This window comes from Suricata suricatta, chromosome 13 (assembly GCF_006229205.1).
Source record: "Suricata suricatta isolate VVHF042 chromosome 13, meerkat_22Aug2017_6uvM2_HiC, whole genome shotgun sequence".
NCBI lineage: Eukaryota > Metazoa > Chordata > Mammalia > Carnivora > Herpestidae > Suricata > Suricata suricatta.
In genome coordinates, this window is record NC_043712.1 from 30,460,470 (window position 1) to 30,471,460 (window position 10,991).

A 10,991-nucleotide genomic window follows, 5' to 3' on the forward strand; every position below is an offset into this window, starting at 1 on the left:
ATTCATTATTAGTAAAAATATTTACAAATAGGTACCAACATCAAACTCTGTAAAAGTATCTTTTTAAAATTCAAATTTATTATGGCTTTAAGGATATACGTCATTAGGCATCCAAGCTCTTTCTAAACTATAACATTTTTTAAAATTATTCTTTTCAAAGAATGTTGTAAACACTTTAGTTTTCAATATAAAAAGATACTTGTGATGAACAATTCATGATTTTATGTAATCATACAGAGTGAAGAGGAAATGATGTTGAATCAAACTCCCAAACCCAAATACCTGGGTAACTGAGTCAAATACTTTAAAGCTGATTTGTGTGGGTCTGTGTGTGTGTGTGTGTGTACATTTATTACAATTTTTAACTGTCTTATGAGCATCCAAAATTGATCTGAAAGCTACCTGTCTATACTCTTCAAATTCAACAATTCCATCATTTCTTCCCCATTACAAAATGAGAATATTTAAACATACCAGAAGTACAGGGCCAGTATGACCATTTATCTTGTTAGCAATAATATCTACTTCCGGACAGGCTAGATCTAAGGCTACTGGTTAAATGGAATCTGGCATCCTCCCAAACCAGCTATGATGAATTCCTATGAACACTGCTTTGACAGACAGCCCCGAGGGGTTCACTCTGGAAAACAGAAATATGAGGTCATTTCCAAATCCACTACATCAGCAAAGAATTCAGAAAGACCTCTTGAAGACACAGCCACAGTTTTATGCTTCATGCTGCTCAAAGATTGCTCTAGTCTACTATAGATTTAAATCAAAAGAAAATTAGAAAACAAATTTCCAGGGGCACATGGGTGGGTCGGTCGGTTGAGTGTCCAACTTCGGCTCAGGTCATATCTCACAGTTCATGGGTTTGAGCCCCACGTCGGGCTCTGTGCTGACAGCTAGCTCAAAGCCTGGAGCCTGTTTCAGATTCTGTGTCTCCCTCTCTCTCTGACCCTCCCCTGTTCACGTTGTCTCTCTCAAAAATAAATTAAAAAACAGAAAAAGAAAAGAAAAAGAAAAGGAATTTCCAGGGGCGCATCAGTGCCTTGGTCAGTTAAGCTTCTGACTTTGGTTCAGGTCATGATCTCACAGTTCGTGAGTTTAAGCCTTACATCAGGCTCTGTGCAGACAGCTCAGAGTCTGGAGCCTGCTTCAGATTCTGTGCCTCCCTCTGTCTCTCCACCCCTCCCCTACTCACGCTCTGTCTCTGTCTCTCTCTCAAAAATAAATAAACATTTAAAAAAGAGACTCCAGGAAACATTTTAAGACCCTACTCAAACTCAAGGTCTGATTTTAGTCTCTGACAAAAAGATGTCACCCAAACATTTATTTTTCCATTCCTGAATCTGTAAAAAAGCTTCTGAAGACCAACTTTAGCTTCTGTCCAACCTAGGTCCTCCATGCTTGGAGCTCAAGTCTTTCTCAGAAGGTATAATTATTTCAGTCCTGTTCCTGAGGAATCAGTGGGGTTTGTTTCCTCTGGATGTGCTCCCTGTTCCCCCAGAATGTATAACATTTCCTTTGATCTTCGCACAACAGTCCCCGGAGACGGGATAGACAACCCCTCTCCGTTTTACTGATGACTTGCTAAGTAACTTGCTGTAACCAAAGCTAAAATGCCAGAACCAAATGCTCAAGTCCAGAATTTCACCTTTTTTATGTAAAAGCATCAAAAAAGGTAACTACTAACCTACTAATGAATCTATTTGAACATACGGATGATATAATCCACACGTAGGTTATTATCCTTGGAGCTTGGCCACATCAGGCTAGGCCAAAATTGAGCGTTAACTTACAAATGATGGCCACAAATTTACCCTTCATTTGTTTTAGACACCAAATACCTAATTGGCCCTCACTAGGAAACTATTTTTCTGCTAGGCAAGAGAAAGGAACTTAAAAATCCACAGCTGCCATGAGAATGACATAAAAGGAAAAGTTGTTAGCCCAAAGAAGGTAAAAAGAATTCCCAAGGAAATTATAAGGAAATATATAGAATACTTGTGTTATTTTTAAGATTTTAAATATCAGAAATGAAACCAGCTGTATCATTCATGTTTTCCCATAAGTAAATGTAAATGACTACACTATTTTATAAATGTAAATGACAACACTACGTCATCAGTGTAAGTGACTATGTTATTAAACTAGAACCTTGTGATTAAAGAGATTTATACTTATAATCTTAGTTCTTCCTTATGATTACTGCTTTAAATCTAACAAAAGAGATTCATCATCTTTCACTTTCACCTGGGGTTTAAAAGTAACTTTTAAAGGCTCGGGGGTTGAGATTTCCCCTCCTTCTGTGGGAGGATACACCGCCCTGGCCTCCTCACGGTCTGTTTCACTGAGCTCATCAGTGTAGAGCTCAGTGATGGGGCCCAGAGACTCACTCCTGGCAATGATGTCCACACCCATCTCCCTGACCTCTTCTGCATCTTCAGCCACAGTTCGGTCTTTAGCTTTCCGCAGGCTACGCATCTTAAAAGCTTCCCTTGAGGGAGCTGCGTTAGAAATGGATTTCTTAAACCTTTCCCCTGACTGTTTCAGCCTCTCTCCCGACTGTCTTAACCTTTCTCCCGACTGCCTTAGCCTTTCTCTCCTCTCCGGGGTCACTATTCTAGTTCTAATTCTGTTCACTTTCTTGTCAAAATTCTGCCGCGTCTTCTGCATATTTTCTTTGGAAAATGCCTTTTTGATATTATCAATGCGCTCCTTGCCTGACTTTCTAAGCCTGGCAGATCTGCTTTCCTCAACATAATACTCTTCATCCGAAGACAGTTCTACTGGAGGGTCAAAGACATCACTTTCAGCTTCTTGATTCTCAGTTAGGTTTCTGTCTTTAACAATAGACAGGGATGTTGGACACCGAATCTTCTCCTGAAGGAGAGAAAAAGAAAGCATGTTAGACATCAGTTCTTTTACCTTCTGGCCATGCCTTTTCAATCTCCTCCATGGGCTGTTCACCTTCTGCCTGCTCCTTAACTGTTGATATTTCTCAGGGTTTCTCTGTGTCCTGTTCTGCTTTATCTGCCAAGCTCAATCAGAGCAAAATGACCCACTCTTCTGTGTTCAGATCCAATCGTAAGCAAACTCACAAATAGTTTATCTTCACCTCTCCTCTTCTCCTAAGATGAAGACACAATTCTAAATGATAGACATTACCTGATGTAACAGGGACACCTGAAACTTAACATGTCCCAAAACTACGGTCCACCCAGCATCCTCTCCACATGTTCTATTGCTGGGCTTCTCGGCACCAGGACCTATCCAGGGGCCACCCAAATAGAAATCTCAGAATTTTCATCCCCAATTCCCCTCCTTGTCATTCCATATCCAACAGGTCACCAAGTACTCTCAATAACACTGCTTAGTACTCCAGTCCCCTCCTCCTTACTCCTCATCTCCACCAATGTCCTAATTCAGGTCCCTGTCACCTCAGACCTAAGCTTGTACAATAGTATGTCTACCACCAAAGCACCACCTAAGTATTTCCTGGGAAATATTTCGAAAGCATAGCTCTGATCACATCCTCTCTCTACTTTGTAACTTTTGGGAATTCATCAATACTCAAAGAGTTCTGTTCTTTAGTATGATTAGAAGGCTTTTCAGTTTGAGCTAAACCTACTTTCCAGTCCAGCAACATGCAACCACTCTCTGCTCGTCACAGTATTTTCACCCCTCCATGCCAGTGTGTATCTTTTTTACCTTTTCTACTATCTTTTTTCTTTTCTTTTGCTCACTTTAATGCCTTCCACCTCTTTTCAGCTGTTAACAAAAATCTTCAAGAATCAATTCAAAAGTCCCCAGCTTTCCCCAAGAAGCTAATTCTTTCTCTAATTTATACCAGAATGACATGTACCCACCTCTACTTATAACATTTATCACTGAATTGGATTGAATTGGAACTCGACTCATTAATATACTGAGGCTTTCACTAAATAATAGTACAATAAAAGCAGAGATGTGTCTTATTTATGTTTTATGCCCAGTATCCATTAGAAAGCCTTGTACATAGTAGTTATACTATAAAAATGACTGTTCAGTCCAATAGGGCATAGACCTTCATTCAACAAATAGTTTCTAAGCACCTACCAGGCATGTTCTAGGAACTGAGAACCTCCTGTGGAGAAAGCAGAGTAAAAGAGCTTATATTCTTATAGAGAGAGAAATAAACAGGTTAAATATATAGTCTGTTGGTAAGTGCTAACGTGAAAAATAAGGTAAAGAAAAGAGATATACAGTGACTGAGGAGGATGCTTGGAAAGGCTTCACTGATAACATGACATCCTAGCCTAGACTTGAAGGTAATGCATACATCTGAGAGAAAAACCGAAACAGCAAGGAAGGTAGTGTGGCAGGAGCAGAGAGATCGAGGGGCAAGAAGAGGAAAGGGGGTAAGAAGGTAGTAGGAGGGCCAGCTCATGTAGGGGTCTAACAATAAGGACCATGGCTCTTTTTCTGAGTTTGATAGGAAGCCTTTAAAAAGTTTTGAGAACAGCAACATGATTTGACCAATGCTTTAAGAGGATCACTTTGAAAACAGGCTCTCGGGGACGAGATAAGAAGGAAGGAGACCAGTTGGAGACCACTGAGAGAAGTCAGGCGAGAGATACATGAGGGTGCTGGCAGAGGCAGTGGTGAAAAGCAGTCTGTTCTGGAATTTGGATTTGGATGTGGAGTGTTAGCATCAAAGATGATTTTCAAGTTCAAGGTTAGATTTCCCATTAACTGACATGGGGAAGAAAGCAGGTAGAAGAAGAGACTGGAGGGGAAGGATGAGATCTGAGATGTCAAGTAGGCAGCTGAGCATACAAGCCTGGAATTCAGGAAAGAGGCCTAGACTAGAGATATAAATTTTGGAGTCATTAATGTCAAGGGTTAAAAATCCTGAGACAAGATGGAGGAGACTGTCAAGAGACAGTGAATGAAACAACACTTAATGTTATTCAAACTCCTTAGTGCCAAGGTGCACTTCAGAATTCAGAATATTTTAGATTTGAGGAAAATAACTTTTACATTACATTCCCAGTCAGATTTTGGGAAGAAATAATTTTGTGACATAAATATTCACTCTAAGGTGGAATAAAGAGCATAAACAGGAGTACCTGGGTGGCTCATTCAGTTAAGCATCGAACTCTTGATTTCATCTCAAGTCATGATCTCACAGTTTGTAGGATCAAACTCTGCATCAGGCTCTGCTCTGACAGTGTAGAGCCTGCTTGGGATCTCTTTCTACCTCTCTCTCTGCCCCTCCCGCACTCATGTGCACACTCTCTAAACAAATAAATAAATCTAAAAAAAAAAAAAGAGTATATAAACAGCCTTGTGTTATTTCAGGTCAGGTTTTGCCACCAAATGAGTTCAGGTCGACCCCAGGTAGCAAGCTACCCAGTATGTTATGAAAATTTTTTAATTTTTAGAAATTTTAGATTTTGGATTTTTAGATAGATAGATTTTGAAGTGTAGATAAGAAGGAAATGGTGAGAAGGAAACAAAAAGGAGAAGTATTAGCTACTGAGGCAGGAAGAAATCCAAGAGAGTAAGTAGCACCCTCAGAAGCCAAGGGGAAAGAAGTTTCAAGATAAGAGGGAGGGACCAACTACGTCACACATGTCAAAGGATAAGGATGACGATTGGGTTTGGGAACATGGTGGACACTGGGGACCCTTGAGAACCAACCCAGAAACACAGCTGCTAAATAATCCCAACTCACTATTTAAGGATTATTTTTAAAAACTAAAAAGGCAAGACTTTAAGGATCATGGGATTTTTAAGGAAACCCATGAGTGAAAATTTCTATTTTGAATTTCCAGTATAATGCTTTTTGCATATATCATTTTCTAAATGTTTATCATTATTTGGGGGGAGGAGGGGAGGAGAGTACAAGCAGGCAAGAGGCAGAGAGCAACAGAGCATGAGTGGGGGAATGGGGAAGAGAGAGAGAGAAACACAGTCCAAAGCAGGCTCCAGGCTCTGAGCTGTCAGCACAGAGCCCAATGCAGGGCTCAAACCCACGAACCATGAGATCATGACCTGAGCCAACGTCTGACACTTAACCAAGAGTCACACAGGCGCCCCTCATGAGTTAAAATTTCAAAAAGAAACTGTGCTCCTAACTTGGGATCCGGATTAAATCTGTTCAATCAGGGGCACCTGGGTGGCTTGGTTGGTTGAGCATCTGACTTCAGCTCAGGTCATGATATCAGGGTCCGTGGGTTTGAGCCCCACATTGGGCTCTGTGCTGACAGCTCAGAGCCTGGGGCCTGCTTCGCATTCTGTGTCTCCCTCTTTCTCTGTCTCTCCCCCATTCATACTCTGTCTCTCTCTCAAAAGTAAATAAACATAAAAAAGAATTTTTTTAAATCTGTTCAATGAAATAAATTTAATAAATATGTAAGAAACAGGTTTATTCCAAAACCTATCAGCCTGATCTCAACAAGGTCCTTGGAACCTGATTTCCCTGGATACTTGCTTAAAATTAAATTATTTGGCTACAGGATTGGAGAGTCTATCTAGCAGTTTTGAAAAAAAGAAGAAACAGCAGATGGGCGTGTCATAGCTCTCGGATGAATCAGTGAAAGCAGCAAAATTATTCTTCTCTTTTCCTGACACCTGCTACAGGGAGTAGCTTCAGCAACACCAAGTGGGTTGGTATGGCCTGAGAAGGTATAATTAGAATAGAAAGAAGCCAAAGAATAATTACGGCTTAGTAGAGGGAAAACCCTCATAATCTTGCTGTAAAGGAATCAGATACAGCTTAACTCAGGAATCACATACCCTTCTCTTCAATTGCACAAATTATACAAAATCAGGCTTAAAAAACAAAACAAAACAAAACAAAACGGACATAGAGTGAAAGTACTTGTTACATGAATCTATTTGTTGTAATTCCTAAGAGTCAGAGATACCATGAGTTAATGATAAATACACTGTAATAATAATTAAAGATTATAGATTATGATTGATTTCTAAGTAATTATTATATCTTTTCTTATGTAAAAGACCAGATAAAACGATGATTTTTTTTAACAAAACGAGTACTATGATCAGAGTAAAGTGGGCCCTGATTATCAAAATAACATAGCTTAGAGAACTTTTGAATATATAGTCACTAGGGAATGACCAAATATCTCATTTGGTAACTGCAGGCATGTGGTCTGTGTAAGCAAAATTGTTAGAAGAGATGGTAAGACTGTTGTCTTGCATGAGAAGGTGATCAAAGTGGAAGTACGTTAAGGAGAAATGATCATTTATGAAAACTAGCAGACAATTTTTCTAATGCAAATGTCCAGGATTAGGTGAAAGCTCAGCCGTACACAACTGTGGGAGATAAAATGCCAATAAAGATGGCCGCCTGGGAGGCTCAGTCAGTTGAGCATCCACCTTGAGCTCAGGTCATGATCTTGCAGTTCATGAGTTCGAGTCCCACAAAGGGCTTGCCACTGTTAGCGCAGCGCCCACTTTGGATCCTCTGTTCCCTCTCTCTATGCCCCTCACCCACTCGCTCTCTCTCAAAAAAAATAAATATAACATTAAAAAAAAAAAAAGATTGCCACCAAAATATGTAACCAGGGAAAATTTTTTGAGGAAAAACCCAAATGGAAAAGAAAGTATATGATCACTAAATTACTCCAGCTTTAAGTTAATTTTAGAAGCACAGGGGATCTCAGTATAACCACTTATACATATTAACTAAGAGAATGAAGTCTAAGAAAGAACTAATTTTAACTAAGAATAACCATATGAATACTATATAGTGTTCTAACAGCTAATGAATCATCGCATCTATGGTTACTTGCCTGTATCTTTTCTCCAGAAGCTCTGCCAGATAAAAGTAGAAACTGCTTACTGAGGAACTGTTGCTTACCCTGAACAACTTAATTTCACAGAACCTTCACAGCACTATACCTTACAGGAACAAGACCTGATCTAAATTAGTGCCTCACAGTTGCTTTTTACATACTATCTTTTACTTGTTCAAGTAACTATAAGAGCTCAAAGAGAAAAAACACCAAGCTTCAGGGAAGAAATAGGTGAATAAAGAAACTAATCTTAACTATTAAGAAAAATTATGTCACTAGACCAATTGACAAAAGTTCAGAAGTTCAATTAGAACTTTTCAGAAACTTCTTTCATCTAGCTTTGGTAGATCTTGATCGGTATGGGGCCTACTCTCGGCATAAAGGTCCTCAGGAGAAATGCTAGATACCAAGCAGGCTTCCTGGCATGCCTGGCACAAGTGAAGGGTGTGACACAACCCCTTCCTGACGTGCCCAACTGCCTAACGTGTAAAGAATGCTGGAGAGTTGTGGTCCACAACCTTAATATCCCACAAGCATCTGCCTACATAACCCAACTGTGTTCCTATTTCATCTTAGTTTTGCTCTTCTAGGGTTTTTTCCTATGCATAGGGGCAGCCATCTATTTAAAAAATACACTGTGATAACACTATATATGATATATGCACTGGTGAACATCCCTACACACATTCCTGATTTTATGCTTAGAAAAATTCTTTGACGTGAAATTTTGGTGCCAGAAGGTTTGTGAAGGTTCTTAATAACAAACTACCAAAACTTCCCCCTAGAAATCCTGTACCAGTTAATATTTCCAACCAGCAGAGTTTGAAAGTACCTAAAACTCTGGGTTTATATTTTGATAACTGAAAATATTTAAATAGGCAAAAGTGGAATTCTTCTCATTTGTCTTTTGTGAACAATCTGATAATGACTTTCTCATTTTTCTACCAAAGGAGGAGAGTTCTTTTTCCTTTTGATTTGTAAGAGTTATAAAACATATTATAAGTATTATGCATTTTGCCATGGATGTGTTCCTATTTCAAAAAATATGAATGCCAAGGGCAGAGTAATATAGGAACTTGGTGTAATATACAATGCCACGTAAAAATTACTATATTAAATAAGCTAAGCCAAAAGACCATAAGCATTTATAAGCAATTACTTATTTAATTTACTTATGACTCATATTTGTAAAACTGTAACAACTATAAGAACATAAAAACAACAGCCTAATTGTTAAGAAATAATTTTTCTTATTATAACTGTGACTTAGGTATTCTCACATGTAAACATTCCAACAGACACAGAACATCCTGAGAAGTTTACATTTTACTGTTTAGAGCTTTCGAGGGTCTCCATAAGAAAGGGGGAAACCACATTGGGGATTACTGGTTCTCAGTTTCTCTTTTTAGGTGTTTTAAACCAGAGACTTCTTAGATCTCTTCTAGTACTAACATTCTCAACATATGAAAGGGCATTGTGCTGATATAGCTAATATGCTGGAGGAGCCTCGCCAATATTAAGTTTCAAAGGCAAGAAATAGCCTCAGCTCTGATCCACAGTTCATATTACACAAAATGGTTGAGAGGCTCAAAATACTGATAGGATAGTACATTAGTCAACACAGAAATGGCTTTATCCTGAGATTCCTGCTGATACAGAATGCCACTCCATGAATATATACAATAGTTACGACGTGACGCTGGAAACTTCTGATAGGACTGGTTGGCAATTCGAGGGTATAAGATTTTGCAATAATCAAGCAAAACGCAACTGGCAAGCTTACCTGGAATATTACCACACGGAATTTGTTTTTCTTCATTATTTCCTCTTGCTTGGATTCAACTTTTGTCACGTGAATTTGCTGCCTTTCCACCCGGGCCTTCACGTCTTTAATGTGAGCACTGACTTTTCGAGTTTTCTCAAATAACTTGTTAATGACGTAGCCCGTATTGCTGTGTGACTGTGAAAGCTTCAACAGGTCAATCTGGACAGATTTTATGGCATTTTCCATTTCCCTGTGTCTCTCCTCTAGTCTTTTCTGGCTTGCCTGCACACTGTCCACGATGGTGGCTACTTTGTCCAGCACAGTCACAATGGTAAGAGCAGCATCTTGGTCTTCATCTTCTGTAACACTTGAGAGGCGATTCTGATGGGTTTTATCAGCATTTGAAGCAGACCCATTATGTTCCATTTTACTTATTTCCAGGGAAAGATGTCCCACCACAATCAATTCTGGCACTAAGAGCAAAAAGTTAGCTTGATAACAGGCAACAGGGTTGTTTAAAGGGTTGGAAACCCCACCCCTGGAGAATGGTCAAGTATTTATAACTACAAATACCCACACGTGACTGTTCTGCAATATGAACCCTCACAGAGCACTGGGTACGGTTCCAAACATGCTTGGTGACTGACTAATGGACTCAAATAAGACTGTGTGGAAAGAAGAGGAAAGCTTTAAAAAAAAAAAAGTTCCCTGAAGCCGCCATGTTACTAATATTAAGCCTAAGAAGCCAAATGACCAAAAAAAAAGCAAACACTAAACACTGGGGGAAGCTTTTGCCTTTAGATAATTTGAAGCAGTACTTGAAAAAGCAAAGGGGAATTTTGAACTGAAATCTTTTTGTACTTAATTCACATATTAAATTTACTGATATATCAATATCAAAGAATGTAGTAAAATAAACACACCAAAACAGAGGCCATATAGTGAAAACATTATATTATAACATGCTTTTCCAAACCAAATATTAAAATTAATATTTAATTTTGAACATATTCTTGAATTCTACATGCATACTTCTGATTATCTAAACTACATGTTAAACAGCTGAATACATTCTACTCACACTTCAGATCTTTAAACACCAACAATCTATTAATATAGCTATTACTTACTATAGGACAAATTTGGATAGAGGTCTTAGATAATTTTTAAGCTCACTTTAAGAGCACCCATAATTAACAATCATTTTTGCATTTTATTCACAAACACTGATACAATTTGTTTATGTTAAAACAAATATTTTCTTAAAAATGAATGTGTATTAAAGTAGTTTAACTGATAGAGAAGGCTTTATTCCAATCTGTTTGTTAAACAGACCATTTTCACAATACCTAAATCTACTTTTCAGTGATCTGTTCCATCTTTGCTACCAGGTATCTTTCCAAATTATCATAATT

The 10,991-nt window shown here is 38.6% G+C and overlaps 1 protein-coding gene across 1 annotated transcript in view; it reads right to left on the reverse strand.

The window, feature by feature from the left end:
• Window positions 1–1,644: 1,644 nt before the first annotated feature.
• The window catches only part of CAVIN4 (caveolae associated protein 4), a 9,893-nt gene continuing 546 nt past the window's right edge, over window positions 1,645–10,991 (reverse strand). Inside the window, exons 2-3 of the mRNA XM_029920381.1 lie at window positions 9,595–10,049; window positions 1,645–2,886 (exon numbers count right to left, since the gene is read on the reverse strand). Of these exons, the coding sequence (XP_029776241.1) occupies window positions 2,209–2,886; window positions 9,595–10,002 (1,086 nt within the window). The 5' untranslated portion in view covers window positions 10,003–10,049 and the 3' untranslated portion in view covers window positions 1,645–2,208. The remainder of the gene's footprint in view (window positions 2,887–9,594; window positions 10,050–10,991) is intronic.